Source organism: Balaenoptera acutorostrata, chromosome X (genome assembly GCF_949987535.1).
Source record: "Balaenoptera acutorostrata chromosome X, mBalAcu1.1, whole genome shotgun sequence".
Classification (NCBI taxonomy): Eukaryota; Metazoa; Chordata; class Mammalia; order Artiodactyla; family Balaenopteridae; genus Balaenoptera; species Balaenoptera acutorostrata.
The window spans coordinates 74,793,342-74,813,775 of record NC_080085.1 but is presented as its reverse complement, the minus strand read 5'-3'; the positions used below and the strand labels follow the sequence as shown (position 1 = coordinate 74,813,775).

The 20,434-nt window shown below is 35.9% G+C and overlaps 1 protein-coding gene across 1 annotated transcript in view; it reads right to left on the bottom strand.

Annotated features, from left to right (window-relative positions):
• Window positions 1-20,434, bottom strand: part of DACH2 (dachshund family transcription factor 2) — a 648,107-nt gene that overhangs the window by 173,907 nt on the left and 453,766 nt on the right. Inside the window, exon 5 of the mRNA XM_057539119.1 lies at window positions 10,111-10,269. Within this exon, the coding sequence (XP_057395102.1) occupies window positions 10,111-10,269 (159 nt within the window). The remainder of the gene's footprint in view (window positions 1-10,110; window positions 10,270-20,434) is intronic.

The window sequence follows — 20,434 nt, the reverse complement described above, 5'->3', positions numbered from 1 at the left end:
TTTTACTCATTCAGCTATTGAAGGACACTGTGGTTTGCTTCCAACTTTTAGCAATTATGAATAGAGTTGCTATAAACATTGGTGTGTAGATATTTGTGTGGACATAAATATTCAATTCATTTGATAAACAAGGGAGACTCTGTTTAGCTTTGTGAGAAACTGCCAAATGCTTTCCAATATGGCTGTCCCATATTGAATTCCCACCAGCAATGAATGAGAGCTCCTCTTGCTCCAAATCCATACCAGCAATTAATGTTGATGAAGTTTTGGATTTTAGCCATTCCAATAGGTGTGCAGGGGTATCTCATTTTGTTTTAATCTGAAACTCCCTAATGGCATATGATGTTGAGTATATTTTCATATGATTATTTGTCATCTGTATATCTTATTTGATGAGGTGTCTGTTCAGGTCTTTGACCTGTTTTTAATTGGGCTATTGCTTTATTTTTAATTGAAATATAATTGACTTACAATGTTATATTAGCTTCAGGTGTACACTTGGTGATTCGATACTTTTATAGATAATGCACCATACAAAGTTATTATAAAATATTGACTCTATTCCCTGTGTTGTTCATTACATCCCTAAGATTTATTTGTTTTATTACCTGTAGTTTGTACCTCTTAATCCCCGTCACCTATTTTGCCCTTCCCCCCACACTTGCCCCTTGTGGTAACAACTAGTTTGTTCTCTGAATCTGTGAGTCTGTATATGTTTTGTAATATTTGTTAATTTGATTTGTTTTTTAAATTCCGCATATAAGTGAAAACATACAGTATTTGTCTTTCTCTGTCTGACATTTCTCTAAGCATAATACCCTCCAGGCCCATCCACGTTGTTGCAAATGGCAAGATTGCATTATTTATTATTATTCCACCTCTTCTTTAACCATTCATCAGTTGTAGACATTTAGGTGGCTTCCATTATTTTGGCTACTATAAATAATGCTGCTATGAACAGTTAGGTACATATTTTTTCTTTCAAATTAGTATTTTTGGTTTCCTCAGATAAATACCCAGGAGTGGAACTGCTGGATGGTATGGTAGTTCTATTTTCATTTTTTTGAGGAATGTCCATATCATTTTACATAGTGGCTACACCAATTTACATCCCATCAACAGTGCATGAGAGTTCCTTTTCTCCAAATCCTTGCCAATATTTGTTATTTCTTATCTTTTTGACAGGCATAAGGTGAGATCTCATTTTAGTTTTGATTTGCATTTCCCTGATGATTAGTGATGTTGAGGATCCCTTCATGTGTCTGTTGGCCATCTGCATGTCTTCTTTGGAAAAATGTCTATTCAGGTCCACTGCCCATTTTTTAATCAGGTGATTTTTTGATGTTGAGTTGTATGAGTCCTTTGTATGTTTTGCATATTAATGCCTTATCAGATATATCTTTTACAAATATCTTCTCCCATTCAGTAGGTAGACTTTTCTTTTATTAATAGCTTCCTTCACTGTGCAAAAGTTTTTTTTTTAGTTTTAGGTAGTCACAATTGATTATTTTTGCTTTAGTTTCCCTTGCCTGAGGACACATATCCAAAAATATATTGCTAAGATGGATGTCAAAGAACTTACTGCCTATGTTTTGTTATAAGAGTTTTACGTTTCAGGTTTTACTTTTAAGTCTTTAATCTGTTTTGAGTTTATTTTTGTATATTGTGTGAGAAAGTAGTCCAGTTTGATTCTTTTCCATGTAGCTGTCCAGTTTCCCAACACTATTTACTGAAGAGGCTGTCTTTTCCCCATTGTAAACTTTGCCTCCTTTGCCAGAGATTTATTGACCATGTGAGTCTCGGATCATATCTGGGCTCCCTATTCTGTTTCATTGAACTATGTGTCTGTTCTTGTGCCAGTACCATACTGTTTGGATTACTATAGCTTTGAAGTACAGCTTGGAATCAGGGAGCATGACACCTCCAGCTTTGTTTTTCTTTCTCAAGATTATTTTGGGGTCTTTTGTGTTTCCATATAAATTTTAGAATTATTTGTTCTAGTTCTGTGAAAAATGCCATGGGTATTTTGATAGAGTCTGCATTGAATCTGTAGATTGCCTTGGGTAGTATGGTCATTTTAACAATATTAATTTTTCCAATCCATGAGCATAGCGTTTCCTTCTATTTGTTTGTGTCATCTTCAATTTCTTTCATCAATGTCTTACAGTTTTCTGAGTACAAAACTTTTAACTTCTTGGTGTGGCTTATTCCTAGGTATTTCATTCTTTTTAATGCAATTGCAAATGAAATTGTTTACTTAAATTCTCTTTCAGATAGTTCATTGTTAGTGTATATAAATGCAATAGACTTCTGTATATTAATTTTGTTTTCTACAACTTTACTGAATTTGTTTTTTAGGTCTAATAATTTGGGGTGGTATCTTTAGAGTGTTCTCTATATAGTATCACATCATTTACAAACAGTGACAGTTTTTACTTCCCTTCCAATTTGGGTTGTTTTATTTATTTTTTCTTAACTGATTGCTGTGGCTAGAATGATCTTGAATAAAAGTGGTGAGAGTGGGTATCCTTGTCTTGTTCCTGACCTTAGATGAAGTGTTATGAGCTTTTCACCATTGTGTACTCTGTTGGATGTAGGTCTGTAATATATGGCCTTTATTATGTTGAGATATCTTCCCTCTATACCAATATCATTAAGAGTTTTTAATCATAAATGGATGTTGGATTTTATCAAAAGCCTTTTCTGAATCTATTGAGATGATTTTTATCTTTTGTTTTGCTAATGTGGTATATTATGTTGACTGAGTTGCAGATATTGAGCCATCCTTGCATCCCTGTAATAAATTCCACTTGATCATGGTATATGATCTTTTTAATCAATTGCTGATTCAGTTAGCTAATATTTTGTTGAGAATTTTTGCATCTATGTTCATCAGTGATATTGGACTCTAATTTTATTTTTTATTGTATCTTTGTCTGATTTTGGTATAAGTGTGATGTTGGCTTCATGGAATTAGTTCGGAAACATTCTTTCCTTTTCAATATTTTGGAATAGTTTGAGAATCATAGGCATTCACTCTTCTTTAAATGTATGGTAGAATTTACCTGTGAAGCCATCTGGTACTGGACTTTTATTTGTTGGGAGTTTTTCTATTATTAATTTGATTTCCTTACTGGTCTGGTCATATTTTCTATTTCTTTCAGAGTCAATCCTGGGAGATTGTACATTTCTAGGAATTTTTCCATTTCTTCTAGGTTGTCCATTTTATTGGCATGTAATTGTTTGAGGTAAACTCTCAGGATCCTTTGTATTTCTGTGGTATTGGTTTCAATTCTCCTTTTTCATTGCTGATTTTATTTAGTTGGGTCTTCTCTCTTTTTTTCTTCATGGGTCTGCCTAAAGGTTTAACAATGTTGTTTACCTTTTAACAGAACCAACTCTTAGTTTCCTTGATCATTACTATTTTTGTCTCTATATCATTTATTTCTGCTCTGATCTTTATTATTTCTTTCTTTCTACTATCTTTGGGGTTTTTTTTTTCTAGTTCCTTTATGTGTAAGGTTAAGTTGTTTAAGATTTTTCTTCTTTCCAGGAATGGATTTATATCACTATAAACAACCCTCTTAGAATTGCTTTTGTTATAGATTTTGAAATATTTTTTTGTAGATTTGAATTTTGTTATAGATTTTGAATTATTTTTTTTTCCATTTCCATTTGTCTCCAGGTATTTTTAATTTCCTCTTTGATTTCTTAACGACACATTGATTGTTCAGTAGCAAATTGTGTAGCCTCCACATGTTTGTGTTTTTGCAGTTCATTTCATTATGGCTGATTTCTAGTCTCATAGCGTTGTGGTGGGAAAAGGTGCTTGATATGATTTCAACCTTGCTAAATTTATTGGGACTTGTTTGTGGCCCAACATGTGATCTATCCTGGAAAATGTTCCATGTGCACTTGAAAAGAATGTTATTCTGCAGCTTTTGGATGGCATGTTCTATGTATGTATCTTTTAATTCCATCTGATCTAATGTGTTATTTAAGGCCAATGTTTCATTATTGATTTTTGTCTGAGTGATAGATCCACTGATGTAAGTGGGGTGTAAATGTCACCTACTATTATTTTGTTACTGTCAATTTCTCCCTTTATGTTTGATAGTATTTGCTATGTATTTGGGTGCTCTTATGTTGAGTTCACATATATTTATAATTGTTATATCTACTTGTTGGATTGATCCTTTTATAATTATGTAACGTCCTTCTTTCTCTTGCTACAGTCTTTGTTTTAAAGTCTGTGTTGTCTGATATAAGTATTGCTACCCTAGCTTTCTTCATTTCCATCTGCATGAAGCACCTTTTCCCATCTTCTCAGTTTCGGTCTGTATGTGTCTTTAGATCTGAAGTGGATCTCTTATAAGCAGCATATGTATGAATCTTGTTTTTTAATCCATATAACCAAACCTGTTTCTCTTGGTTGGAATATTTAGTCCATTTACATTTAAAGTAATTATTGATAGATACGTACTTACTGTCATTTTGTTTTCTGATTGTTTTTGAAGTTCTCTTTTGTTCCTTACCTTTTGCTCTCTTCCCTTGTGATTTGATGACTATCTTTAATGTTATGTTTGAACACTTTCTCCTTTTTTTTGTGTATCTATTATAGATTTTTGGTTTGTGTTTACCATGTGGTTCATATATTAAGTGGATGATCTCTTAAGTTCAAACAGATTCTAACAACCCTGCATTTTATTCTCCATCCCTCACAGGTAATGTTTTTGATGTCATATTTTACATTTTTTTGTTTTGTATATCACTTAACTACTTATTGTGGATATAGATGATTTTACTACTTTTATCTTTTAACCTTACTACCAGCTTTTAAGTGGTTGATCTACTACCTTTCCTGTGTGTTTGCCTTTACCAATGAGACATTTCCTTTCATAATTTTTATATTTCTAGTTGTGGTCTTTCCCGCTTAAAGAAGTTCTTTTAACATTTCTTGCAAAGCAGTTTTAGTGGTGCTGAACTCTTTAGTTTTTGCTTGTCTATAAAACTATCTCTCCTTCAAATATGAACGACAGCCTTACCAGATTGCTTATTCTTGGTTGTAGGTTTTTGCCATTAATCACTTTCATCATGCCAGTCATTTCTGGCCTGCAAAGTTTCTGCTGATAAGGGTCTGATTGTTTTATGGAAGTTCCCTTCAAAGTAACCAGCTGCTTGCATATTACTGTTTTTAAGATTTTCTCTTTATTTTTTGTCATTTTAATTATAATTTGTCTTCATGTGGATCTGTTTGGTTTCACCTTGTTTGGGACTATCTGTGCTTCCTGGACCTGGATGTCCATTTCCTTTCCCAGGGTAGGGAAGTTTTCAGATATTATTTCTTCAAATAAGTTCTCTGCCCTCTCTTTTCCTCCTGCCCCACCAGCATGTTGATGTTAGAATGCTTGATGTTGTCCCAGATGTCTTCTAAACTGTTCTCATTTTTTAAAATTCTTTCCCTTTTTTCTGTTCAGCTTGAGTGATTTCCACTACCTTGTCTTCCATTTTGCCAATGCATTCCTCTGTATCATCTAATCTACTATTGATCCCTTCTAGTTCATTTTTTATTTAGGTTATTGTATTCTTCATTTCTGTTTAGTTCTTCTTCATATTTTCTACCTATTTGTTAAGCTTCTCACTGTGTTCATCTATTCTTCTCCTGACTTCATTGAGCATCTTTATGATTATTAAATTGAACTCTTTATTGGGTAGATTGCTTATTTCCACTTCACTATGTTCTTCTTCTGTGGTTTTGTCTTGTTCCTTTGTTTGGAACACATTCCTCTGTCTCCTCACTTTGCCTAATTTTCTATGTATATTTCTATGTATTAAGTAGGTTGGTTACATTTCCTGATTTTGGAAAATTGGCCTTTTATAGTAGACGTCCTATGGGGCACAGCAGCATAAACCTTCTGGTCGGCAGAGCTATGTGCTCTAGGAGTGTCTTCTGTGTGGGCTGCATGAGCCCTTCTGTTGTGATGGGTTCAATTACTATGGGCACACTGGTAGGTGGGGTTAGTCCCCAGCCCATTTGGCTGCCAGGCCTTTCCTTGTGCAATGGCTTCAAGCCCACTGGTGTGTAGGGCTGGGTGTTGACTGGGCTGGCTGCACTGCTCAGGCAGTCCCAGCGATTGTGCCAGCCCACTGGTGGGAGGGTGGTTCTCAGCATGGCTGGCTCCTGGGTTTTCTTATCTACTTTGTCTCCATTATTTTTGCTTTTTGTTGTTGTTGCTTTTGTTTTGTTTTTTTTTCTTTTTCTTTTTTTGAAATTTTATTTATTTATTTTTGGCTGTGTTGGGTCTTCATTTCTGTGCGAGGGCTTTCTCCAGTTGGGGCAAGTGGGGGCCACTCTTCATTGTGGTGCACGGGCCTCTCATTATCGCAGCCTCTCTTGTTGTGGAGCACAGGCTCCAGACACGCAGGCTCAGTAATTATGGCTCACGGGCCTAGTTGCTCCGCGGCATGTGGGATCTTCCCAGACCAGGGCTCGAACCCGTGTCCCCTGCATTGGCAGGCAGATTCTCAACCACTGTGCCACCAGGGAAGCCCTTTTCTTTTTTTTTTACTTGATACCTGATTATACAAGAAGTATTTTGTTTAAGTAAGTACAAGCAAAATCATCAATATCCCAGGTCACTAATATTCATGGGTCAGTCTATGTCTTTAATTGGTGTATTTAGACCAATCATATTTAAAGTGATTATGATAGTTGGATAGGTAGCTATCATATTTGTTACTGTTTTCTATTCATGTCCTTGTTTCTTCTTTTTTAAAAATCTTGTCTTCCACTCTTTTGTTGCCTTCTCTGGTGTTAACTGACCATTTTATATGATTCATTTTTCTCTCCTCTTTTATCATGTTAATTATACTTATTTTTTTAAAAAATTAAGTGATTTCCCTGGAGTTTGTAATATACATTTTACAACTTATTTAAATCTGCTTTCAAATAACACTAAGCCATTTCATGGGTAGTGAAGTTACCTTATAGCAGATTATTTCCAATTCCTCCCTCCTGTCCTTTATAACATCACTGTCATTTATATCACTTATTCACTTATCCATAAAGTATAATCACCCAATATATCATTGTTATTGTTATTTGGAACAGTTTATTTGTTCGGTTAAGAATGAATATATATATATATATATATATATACATACACACATATAATATTTACCTTAATTTATTCCTTCTCTAACTCTCTTCCTTTCTTTTTGTAGATCCAACTTTCTGACCTATACCATTTTCCTTCTCTCTGAAGACTTTCTTTTAACATTTTTTACAGGGCAGATCTGGTGGTATGGTAACAAATTCCTTTAACTTTTGTTCATCTGAGGAAGTCTTTATTTCCACACTTTTAAAGGAAAATTTCACTGGATACAAAATTCTAGGTTGGTGGAATTTTTTCTTTCATCACCAACAATTTCACACCACTCTATTCTTTAATGCCTGGTTTCTGAAAGTAAGTCTAAAGTAATTCTTCTCTTTGTTCCTGTATGTGTAAGGAGATTTTGTTTTTTTTTCCCCTCTGTCTTCCTTCAAGATTTTTTCTTTTTGATTTTCCATCTTGACTATAACATGCATAGCAGTAGATTTGTTAATATGTATCTTTCTTAGTGTTTTGTGAGCTTTCTGGATCTGTAGTTTGGAGTCTCTCATTAATTTGGGAAATTTTTCAGCCATTGTTACTTCAAATATTTCTTCTGTTCCTTTCCCTCTATCTTGTCCTTCTAGTATTTCCATTACATGTGTGCTACACCTTTTGTAATTGCCACAAAATTCTTGGATATGCTGTTACGTTTGGTTTTTTTTTTTTCCATTCATTTTTGCTTTGTTTTTTCAGTTTGGGAAGTTTCTATTGACATATCTCCAAGTTTCCTAATCCTTGCCTTGACCCTGGCCAGTCTACTGATGAGCCCATCTTAGGCATTCTTCATTTTATTGAAGTATTTTTGATTTTCAGTATTTCCTTTTGATGCTTAGATTTTCCCTTTCTCTGCTTAAAATTTCCATGAATACTTTTGTTTTCCACTTTTCCCATTCTCTTAATATATTAATCATAGTTATTTAAAATTCCTAGTCTGATAATTCTAAAATATCTGCTATATCTAATTCTGGTACTGTCACTTGCTTTTTCTCTTCATACTGTGTTTTTTGCCTTTTACATGCCTTGCAGTTTTTTTGTTTAAAGCCAGAAATTGTGTATTGGGTAAAGGGAAGTGACATAAACAGACCTTTATTGGGAAGTTTTATGTTTATTGGCAAGGAGTTAGACTGTTTTCTGTTTGCTGTAACTGTCATATTAGCAGCTGTATTTTCCTATCTTCCCTGTTGTCTTTGTTTTTTCCTAGAGGCTTTCTGAGGCTTTCTGTTCTTTCAGTAGTAACCCCCTGTTACTAGGCAGAGCCATAATGTGTAGAGAGAAGAAACGGTCTATAATCCTATGATTAAGTCTCAGTCTCCTAGTGAGACTGTGTCCTTGGGCTGTGACTTTCACAAGTTCTTTTCTGCCTTTTTGCCCTCTTAGGTGAGACAGGAAGGCTAGAGGGGACTAGAGTTGAGTATTTCTCTTTCCCCACATGAAAAACTAAAGGGGCTGGAGTTTTGTATCTCTATTCCCTCGCATCAGTGGCTACAGGGTACTGGAGTTTACTGTATCCCTTCCCCCAAGTCAGGCTGTGGTGAAACCAAATAGTTTAAGCTCTGGTAAAGTAGTTTCCTTTGAGGATGGACTTCTGTTAAGGAGAACAGAACATTCTGGACATATTTTGAAATGGTTATTTTTTCTCTCCTCTTCTAGAAGCATGAGGACAACTTTATCAAGTCTTCATCCTGAGAACCTCATGGGGCTTTGGAGGTAAAACTCATGAAACTGTAGGGACCCCCTAAGCATGGGCCCCCAGGAGTTTTTATCTCTCAAGCTAGATCTACTCTGAATCTTCAGAAATAACTCAATTACTCTTTAAATGCTTCTACCAGGCTCTAGCTCTGGCTTCTGCTCCCTATAATCTGTGATTTTCTGTATCTGCCAATCTATCCAGTTTGGGGGATAACTGTACCCTGTGTACTCAGTCTCTGATGGATTTAAAAGAGCTGTTGATTTTCAGACTGTCCACTTTTTTCTTGTTGTGAGGACAAGAATGACAACTTATAAGCTCTTTACATGTCAGACCAGAAACAAGAAGTCTTCTAGGTTCCCCTTCTTTATGACATAAGTCTATCTTAATCAGTTGGTTTTGACTTATAATATTTACAACTTTTCTGGCATTCATTTTATTTGTTTTTGCTTAACATTACATTTTTTATGAGACATTTCACCCTTTAGATTACAATCTCCTTAAAGGATGACACCATAACTTATTTTATATGCTTAATAACTGATGAATTTCATTAAGATTTAGGACATCATGTTAAAATATCTCAGAATTCCTCTGTTGTCTTAATCCTAGTGGGGGAATGAAAGTCTCAGAGAAAGGAATAATGGAATTCTTCTCCCAGATTTCCTGTCTGTAAGAAAAGTAAGATTTTAGCTAAGCAATATATATAAGGCCTGCTTCTTTACAGAAAGATTTCTGAGTCTTTGAAGTTCCTAAAAACATTATCTAAACCTGAATTTGTATAATTCAGCTGTAGCTTGACTACTGAGTAATAAGTACTTACTATATGCAAGTCACTGCTAACAGTTTTTCCTTTATTATTTTTAGCCCTCTCAATAGCCTTAATGCCTAGGTATATTTTTATTCTTATTTTGTAGTTGTGGAAACTGAGACTTGGAAAAGTTATCTGACTTCTCCAGAGCAAGACAGTGATACAGAATTCAAAAGATGTGGAATTCAAACCCAAGTTTATGTGACTATAGCCAGAATTCTTAACTACTCTCTTACATAGCTTCCTATGTACCTCTACTCTGCTATATGGCCACTCAATATATCTGTGTTCTAAAAACCTCACCCATTCAAATGAATTCCTCTTTATCTACCTTCCTAACTTCAAATTGTTAAACCTTACCAAAGAGAAATAAACCATCCCTGATATTGCAAGTTGTCCAGTGGTTCCTGGGTGGTATTTTTCTTACACACCAAATTTTGAGAGGACAGTATACATACTATTGGCCAGCAGGTGGTTCTGCTGCAGTGGATTGAGGGTATGAGCTCCTCCAAGGCCTGGCTGGCCAGCCAGGGCTGCATGAGCAATTCCATGTTGGGGTCCAGGAGCAGCAAGAGGAGACTGCATCTTATCCTTATCCCAGGAAGAGTCACTTCCACCTGAAAAACATTCATATAAACAGATTGCAAGTTAACAACTTTCCATGAGAAGTATTTTTAAACTCCCTTTTTAGGGTTGTAATTATTAATATTACTATATAGAAAATTATTATTAAACATAAGTGACTCATTTTTATGATGGTTTCAAAAACTTTCAATAGCCTTGGATTTAAGCTGACTCTGGGAAGACTAAACAGCTTTCACTAATAATATAGGCTCACTTGTCTTACAGGTAGTCTAAAAAATCTGGAAGCATAATGAATAACTTTTGAAAGAGTTTATATGTTGAAGGCCTTTAACTGAACATTACTGCCTCTCCTTCCAACCCTCTAACATACGTGTGCTATATCTTAATGAAGAGCAGTTGCTATTCACTCAAAAGAAACACGTTCATAAGAGCATGATGACATGCAAAAATATGTGGTAAGATACAAAATGATCAGTTATTTTGTTCTCAGATCCAGCCCTCAAAAAGTTAATCTCTTCATACACAGCAGGCTTTTATACAAAATAAGCTGGATAAAACATAAAACCACAGCTCTCAATTTGAAATTGTGCTTTACTTTGATCATCCATAGTAGAGAGTGAAGTAAAGTATGCATAAATGCAGACTACTATATCATCATAATAATCTACAGTGGCATAGCTATTTCATCTGGCACTTAGCATACTGTGGGGCAGAACCATTGCTTAAAAGCATATAGGAAACAACCACAAAATTATTTGCAGGGCATCCTTTTAAGAAGAATACTTTAAACAGAGGGGTAGGGGTTGAATTCCAATCACTGCAGTAGCACACAGTCTGGCTTTAGAAAACAAAATGGTTGTGTGGGCAGCCCCATCTATTCACTTGATGTATTTCCTTAATTCAGAGATCAGTGGTTCTGCTCTTATTCCCATGTTGGAATTGTGACATTAGCATCTCCACCTGGCTGACTCTATCCCATCTGCTTGCCAAAACATTGACCCTGTTTTGTGGAGAGATTTAGGCCTGGGGATCTTGGGCATTCTGTAAAATATGTGCACTTACTGGCTTAAGAAAAAAGTAGAAAGAAATCAAGATGCTCATATTCCTAACATTCAACATTGTAATTTTTTTCACTTCTTTGAGTTTCCTCCTAGGCTTTGTTCATATGGATACTCATTTATACATTATAAACATCTCTGCCATGTTGCTTCAGGTATCAGATTTACAAAGTGTAATGGCTACATAGCAGTCTACTGAGTTAATGTACTATAGTTTATTAAACATTGGATTATAAGTTTGTTTCAAATTTGTCACTATTATAAATTTACTGTAATAACAACATTCATTTGAATATTTCCTTAGACTCAATCAATTCCCTAGAGTATGATTTCTGGGTCAAAGAGGTTGCATGTTTTTATTTATAAAATAGAGTATTTACTTAGTTTATACTTTTGCTTTCAAGTATCACATTTGCAAAATCAGCTTTTAGAGTTGTAGACTTTTTAGGGAAATGTTTTCAAGGCAAAGTGGTGTTCTCCCTGAAGATTTAAAATTTATTTAAGCAAACTGCTAGAATCTCTGGGAGGTTTTTATTTGTTTGTTTGCTTTTGTTTTGTTTTGTTTTTTAACCTTTTAACCCATTCATCTGCTCTTATCCCACTTCTGGGAATCAATCCCCTCTGCTAGACTCTTTCAAGTCATCTTGTGGCCAAAGTCAATTTCTAATCCAAAAGTGGGAGTCTTGGCCAATTTCCAATTAGGCAAATTTCAGACAAGGAAACACTAGATTCTCCATCAGCATATATAAAGTCTGAGGGGTACTTGGCCATGCTTATAAAAACAAAGTTTTCCAATCAAATGGGGAAGAAATAAGTAGCTAATTGTTCAGTTTCTGCTTTAAGCCGTTCAGTTAACATGCATGGAAGCTTAAAAGATAGGCAATTTGGTTGAATTTGATAGATTGGCTTAATGGACCAGAAATCAGTGCCTTGATCATGTTGAGGTTTGGTGTGTTTACTGAAAACATGCAACACTCTTATGATTACATCAGTTGTTCCCTCTTTTCATCCAGATGTTTGCTGTTGTTTAGTCACTGCCTAAGAGCAGGGAGGTATTTTATGGTTGGTGCATTGATATAATTTAGCATTCACAAATTTGAAATTCCAATTAAAATCAATATGACGTTGTTATGCTATAATGAACAAGAATGGCGGAGGGGGATGAGAGGAGTATCTTAATAAATGATGAAAGTAACCACATTGCAACACTGAGAATTCTTTATAGTAACATTGGGCCCATAAACATGATTAATACCAGAAAATGCAAAATTTTGGAAGATCAATTGCTGAGCAACAACGGAAACACTTCATCATTTTAGCACTATGTCCAAGATATGAATTATCTCACCATTACAGAACTGTAATTTGTAAAATGATGAGCAACACATTGACAAAGAAAGATACATTTAGAAGACACTAAATTATACCATTGATATTAACATGGTATTGCACCATCACAGCAGCAGCAGCATGCAACAATACTAGGGCTGAGATTGTGTCAATATTTATTTTATAAATTGAAAATCCTTTAGTCAATTTTCAATAACAAATGGTACATTAGATATTGTCTAATGTTTTATATATTACATATTCCAAATAACTTGAATATAAATGATTTTTAAACTGCAATAAAGCATTCCAGGTGTTTTTGTGTCTACTTTTATGAGAGCTTTAGATGAACTCTTTCCAACAATTCTCATCTTTTTAACTACTGGGTTAAAAATGATCAAGGAAGCTGGTTACCAGCTGTGCCCATCTTCACCAAGTATAAATACATGAAATTATCCTGCATTCTTAAGGCAACTATATATGAAGTGAGTGACAGAGGAGTATGGGACATCCTTGATATTTGCATAGGAAGCTCTGAACACATTTTTGTCTTTTGACCTAAAATACTTATCATTTTAAAGTCTATACAAATTGACTTATGACTCAGTATGGAGGCTTTGGTAGCCCCAAATTTTACATTTCCCTATGCCCTTGTGCCAATCTGTAATAACATCCACTGCACTTAAAGCTAACAAATTGTTTTTACCAATGTAATCTAGAGTCAACCTTTTTCTACCACTCTGTGAAGGGCACATCCTGAGCCCCGTTATACCATGTGAGGACACAGCAAAAATATGGTTGTCTGTGAACCAGGAAGTGGGTCCTCACCAGATACTAAATCAACCATCATCTTGATCTTGGTCTTCCAGCTTCCAGAACTGTGAGAAATGAATGCCCTGTTGTTTACAAGCCACCCATCTATGGAATTTCTGTTATAGCAGACCAAATGGACAAAGACACCATGGAGTGGGTAGATTAAACAACAAAAATTAATTTTCTCACAGTTCTGGAGGCTAGAAGTCCAATATCAAGATGTCAACAGATTTGGTTTCTCCCAAGGCCTCTCTTCTTGGGTTGCAGATAGCTATCTTCTCCTTGTGTCCTTTCATGGTCTTTCTTCTATGTGTGTGCATCTCTGGTGTCTCTTTATGTGTTCAAATTTCATCTTCTTATAGGGATACCAAGCAGATTGAATTAGAGGCCACTCTAAGGGCTTTATTTTAACTTAATCACCCTTTAAAGATGTTATCTCCAAATATGGTCACATTCTGAGGTACTGCAGGCCTTCAACATATGAATTTTTGAGGCACACAATTCAGCCCATAACCCAAGAGTATGTACCCTTTACTGAATCAGATAATACTAGCTTTAAGAGGGAATCCCTCTAGTAAAGAGAAGAAAAACTGGACAGCATTTCAACAAGGCATGTCTAAGAAACCAAAAAGGTAGTAGTTAGAGCAAACAGAGAAGGCTTATCAAAGCCTTCATCTTTACTTCAAGGAGCTTCATATTAAGTATAAACCTAACCCAACACAGTCCTAAGTAGAGAAAGAAAATGTAGAAAACACAGCTAATCCTTAAGAATTGAATCAATGATTTCAGCTTTTCCATATCATCTACTTATCACTATTTTAGCTCAATGTTTAGAAAAACTAAAACTATGAAATAAGCAGTATAGGGACTGTTATACATTAATACTATAGTTAACTAATTAATATGATCCCAGTCTTTCCAATGAGAAAGCTAGAGAGAAGTACATTTTTATAAGCTTCCACGTAGTAGAAACATATTCTTAATTAGAATCAGCATAAGAATAATTAAGTGACGAACTATGAGGAAATATTAATTTGACAAAGCATTTAACAAACTTTTGTTGTCTTAGTTATAAACTCTTAAGTTGCAATTTATTTTTTCTTTAAAACCCATTGTGAAATATTAGGGTTCCCAGAGGATTGTTTATTTTTGCTGCTTTTTCTTTGTGGGAGAAGTGGCCAGAAGGAAGAGGCTTCTGAATCATGGGGACTTTGCAATAGACACATAGAATTTCAGAGATGGACAGGACCTTTATATCCATTTACTTAAAAATAATAATTTTGAAAAGAAGCAGGAACATGAGTAGGACCCAAGGCAGTATTTTAATTCACCAAAATTTTGCCTAACTAGTATTCTTCCAACCCCCCATTCTTCTGACACACCTAATAACAGAATGTTTACTGTGGTCAGGTTCATGAAAAGTAATGGAAAATAGTATATGTTTCAAACAAATTATCATAGGCCTACAAGCCAAAACCCCCAATTTATTTCAAATGGGTATAAAAGAAATCCACCAGTAAGGCTCTAAGTACCAATACCACACATCATTCTTAACCATAACACTCTCATTTTACCAGACTACTGGCCTTCACTTTCTTAATGTGCTTTGCTGTTAAGAACGAGTGGAAAGGAGCTAATAAAACATTGACAGAAATCACAGTGAAGGGTATCAGGATAATTTAGTAATCAGTGATCATCATACCCCCCATAGGGGTGAGTAATCCTCTGTAAATTCATAAACTACTACTTCTGTGGGTTTGAGTTTTTTTTATTTTATTTTATTTATTTATTTATTTATTTATTTATTTATTTATTTATTTTTGGCTGTGCTGGGTCTTCGGTTCGTGCGAGGGCTTTCTCTAGTTGCGGCAAGTGGGGGCCACTCTTCATCGCGGTGCGGGGACCGCTCTTCATCGCGGTGCGGGGACCGCTCTTCATCACGGTGCGCGGGCCTTTCACTATCGCGGCCCCTCCCGTTGCGGGGCACAGGCTCCAGATGCGCAGGCTCAGCAGCTGTGGCTCACGGGCCCAGCTGCTCCGTGGCATGTGGGATCTTCCCAGACCAGGGCTCGAACCCATGTCTCCTGCATTAGCAGGCAGATTCTCAACCACTGCGCCACCAGGGAAGCCCTGTGGGTTTGAGTTTTTAAGACTACTAGGTTTAAGTGAGTCATCTACAAGGATTTCATATTAAAAAAAGGATCTCTTTCTTCTGACTAAAGTTGAGTGTGTCTTTTGAAGTTTAAGAAGAATAATATAGTAGGAGTTGCTAATATAAATTGGAAAGCAAAAATGTAAATGCTACTTATTATGAGAAAATATAAGTTAATTATGAAATCTAAAAGTATGGTCTTGGATATGAAAAAAATATAAATATTTATAATAAGCTATCCTTAATTTCAGCCTTTTGTAGCCAGAAAAAAACATATAACTCAAACTATTTGAAATATGGGCCTAAATTGATCATGTTTCCAGTAATCTTATATGCATAAGGCACAAAGCAAGCAGCCAAATAAGAAGCAAAGTCTATGTAGCATATGACCTAAGTAAAGCTTGTTTTCTCATTCATAGACTATTTTGTTTAGCTAGAGTTCTAGCTGAAGGCACATTGCTTGATGACTCTAAATAGCATGTAGCCTTTAGCACAAAAAAAGGCATAATTAAATCATTAAATTGGGAGTGATCTAAAAAATATGACGCTTTCCCTGAGGAGTAAGGGGTTTGTACCCAATGTCAGCACCCCAAACACTGAGACCTACACTGAAGACCTGAGCCTCCAAAATGTGTGGCTTTGAAGACCAACAAAGTTTATATGCAGGAACCCAAAGAGCTGTAGGGGACTGAGATTCTACTCTTAAAGTGCTCACTCACAGACTCACTCACCCCGGGACCCAGCACAAAAACAGCAGTTTGCATAGTGCCTAAACTATATGTCAAGGAGATTTATTTGCTAATCTTAAAGCATCTTGTGAAAGGGTATGTGTCTGGTGGGACTCTGTCCAGGGACAGAGGCACTGGAGTGTGGCATTTTTGCCCTCTACTTCTACCTGGCTGGCACTGACACTGGCCAGCACCAATTTGGCACTGTTCCCCTACCATGGTAGCACCGACTGGCATGCACAGTCACAGCACTCTTCCACTGTCCCACTAAAGCCAGTGGGCATGCCCCGCCCCTGTGCTCTCCCACTTGCTAATTTAAAAAGGTGGGAGTACCCTAGCCCTGCACCATCCCACTGCCTTGCTATAGCCAGCAGGTGGGCCCTAACCCTCTGCTCTTCTGCTGCCTCACTAAAGCTGAAGCCAGCAGATATGCCCAAGCCCTGCACTCTCCCCCTGCCTTGGTAAAAACCAGCAGGCATACAGAGTCCACACAGGGGACACTGCTAGCTTGCCTGGCTCTTTTGGCTAGGGGGACTTGTGTTGCTGAGCCACACATGACTAAAACAATTGGAGAGACAGTTCTTGGTGGGCTACAGGACACTTCACAGCAAACTGACACACATCCCCAGTTTTCCTGTGAAAAAGGCCTATTTACTTGTCCTTGAGTTTCAGCCTGAGGGGCAGGTTTCAGGTTTGCCACACTTCTAGAGGCTATGGAGGGGCTCTCAGGAAACACAGGCTAGGGAATGCCATCTTTTCATTTTTCCTTGGCCTCACTACAGCTTGGTAATTCCCAGAAAGGAACTTGTACACTCATCTGCCCCAATTTTTGAAACTATCACCCAGGAGACATCTGCAGATAACCTAGTCAGGGGGCAAGCAGGATTTACAACTCGGTCCCACAAGACTGTATATATTTGATTTTTTAAAAGCTGCAGCCTGAGAATCTGACTTCCACTCAACTTGAAACTAGGTGCTAAGATTACCCCTTTGGAACACTGATAGGTATTGGCACACACTCAATAACCAAGACCTATCAAGGATAAATCAAGCTGCCTAGACATTCACAAAATTTCAGAACACAATCGAGAGCTAGAGCAAGGTTGAACATTAAGGTTCATATTCTACACAAGGTCACTCCTTCAAGACTGGGAGAGGTAGCTGTTTCACCTAATACACAGAAACAAACACAGAGATTCAAGTAAAATGAAGGAACAGAGGAATATGCTACAAATAAAAGAAAAAGATAAAACATCAGGAAAAAAACTTAATGAAATGCCAATAAATTACCTAATAAATAGTTCAAAGTAATGATCATAAAGATGCTCACCAAACTCAGGAGATGAATGAATGAACACAGTGAGAGCTTCAACAAAGAGACAGTAAATATAAGAAAGCCCAAAACACAACTCACAGAGCTAAAGAACACAATAAATAAACTGAAAAATACACTAGAGTGGTTCCACAGCAGACTAGATGAAGCAGAAGAAGTAATCATCGATCTGAAACACAGGGCAGTGGAACTCACCCAAACAGAACAACAAAAAGAAAATTTGACAATTTTAGCTAGACTCACTATTTAATAAAGTGAGAACGAGAACTCAAAATCAGAAATGAAAGAGAATTTCCAACTGACACCAAAGAAGTCTGAAGTATCATAATAGACTACTATGAACAATTATATGCCAACAAATTCGACAAGCTAAATAAATTAATAAATTCCTAGAAACATACAATTGTCTAAAACTGAATCACGAAAAAATAGAAAATCTGAGTAGACTGATTACTAGTAAGGAGGTTGAATCAGTAATCAAAAATCTCTCAACAAAGAGAAGTCCAGGACTACATGAATTCTACTAAATGTTCAGAGATTTAATACCTATCTTTCTCAGACTCTTCTAAAAAACTAAAGAGGAGGAAATGCTTCCAGACTCATTTTACAAGGCTAACATTACCATGGTACCAAAACCAGGCAAGGACACCACACACACACACACACACACACACACACACACACACACACACACACACACAAAGCTGCAAGCCAATATCAATGATAAACATAGATGCAAAATTCCTCAAAAAAAATTAACAAACCAAATTCAAGAATACATTAAAAGGATCATACAACACAATCAAGTGGGTTTTATCACACAGATGCAAGGGTGGTTCAATATCCACAAATCAATCAATGTGATATATCACATTAACAAACTGAAGAATAAAAATCATATGATCCATATATATGTGTTAGCATACGGTATTTGATTTTCTCTTTCTGACTTACTTCACTCTGTATGACAGACTATAGGTCCATCCACCTCACTACAAATAACTCAATTTCATTTCTTTTTATGGCTGAGTAATAGTCCATTGTATATATGTGCCACATCTTCTTTATCCATTCATCTGTTGATGGACACTTAGGTTGCTTCCATATCCTGGCTATCGTAAATAGAGCTGCAATGAACATTTTGGTACATATATATGGAATCTAAAAAAAAAGAAAAAAAGAAAAAAAAATGGTCATGAAGAACCTAAGGGCAAGATGGGAATAAAGACACAGACCTACTAGAGAATGGACTTGAGGATATGGGGAGGGGGAAGGGTAAGCTGGGACAAAGTGAGAGAGTGGCATGGACATATATACACTACCAAACATAAAATAGATAGCTAGTGGGAAGCAGCCGCATAGCACAGGGAGATCAGCTCTGTGCTTTGTGACCACCTAGAGGGGTGGGATAGGGAGGGTGGGAGGGAGGCAGACGCAAGAGGGAAGAGATATGGGGACATATGTATATGTATAACTGATTCACTTTGTTATAAAGGAGAAACTAACACACCATTGTAAAGCAATTATACTACAATAAAGATGTTTAAAAAAAACTACAAAACATTAATGAAAGAATTTAAAGAAGACACAAGTAAATGGAAAGAAATATCATGTTCAAAAAAATCATATGATCATCTCAATAGATGGAGAAAGAGCATTTGACAAAATTCAACACCCTTTTATGATTAAAAACTTTTAATCAAGTGGGTATAGAGGGAATGTACTTCAACATAATAAAGGCCATATATGTCAAGCCCACAGCTAACATCACACTCAATATTGAAAAGCTGAGAGCTTTCCCTCTAAAATCTCAAGATACTTTTATTCGGCATAGTAGTAGAAGTCTTAGCCAGAGCAATTAGGCAAGTAAAAGCAATAAAAGACATCCAAATTAGAAAAGACAAAGTGAAACTATCAATGTGTGCAGATGACATGATTTTATATATAGAAAATCCTAAAGACTCTATGGAAAAACTGTTGGAATTAATAAAAGAATCCAGTAAAGTTGCAGGATACAAAATCAATATACAAAACTTGATTAATTTTTCATTTCTATACACTAACAATTAACTATGAGAAAGAGAAAATAAGAAAACAATTCCATTTACAAGTGCATGAAAAAGAATAATACAGCTAGAAGTAAATTTGACCAAGGAAGTGGAAGACCTATGCACTGAAAAGTATAATACTCTGATGAAAGAAATTGAAGAAGACACAAATAAATGGAAAGATATTCTGTGCTCATGGATTGGAAGAATTCATACTGTTAAAATATCAATATTACTCAAGCAATCTACAGATGCAATGCATTCCCTCTCAAAATCAATGACTTTTTTCACAGAAATAGAACAAAAAGATCCTAAAATTTCTATGGATACAAAAAAGACCCTGAATAGCTGAAGCAATCTTGAGAAAGAAGAACAAAGTTGGGGGCATCATGCTCCCTGATTTCAAACTATATTACAAAGCTACAATAATCAAAAAATATGGTATTGACATAAAAGCAGACACATAGATGAATGGAACAGAATCAAGAGTGTAGAAATAATCCCATGCATATGGTCAATTAATGTATGACAAAGGAGGCATGAATACACAATGGGGAAAGGACAGTCTCTTCAATAAATAGTGCTGGGAAAACTGGACAGCCATATTCAAAAGAATAAAACTAGACTACTATCTTACAGTTTACACGCAAATTAACTCAAGATGTATTAAAGACATGAATGTGAGACCTGAAACCATAAAACTTCTAGGAGGAAACATAGGCAGTAACACTTTGAC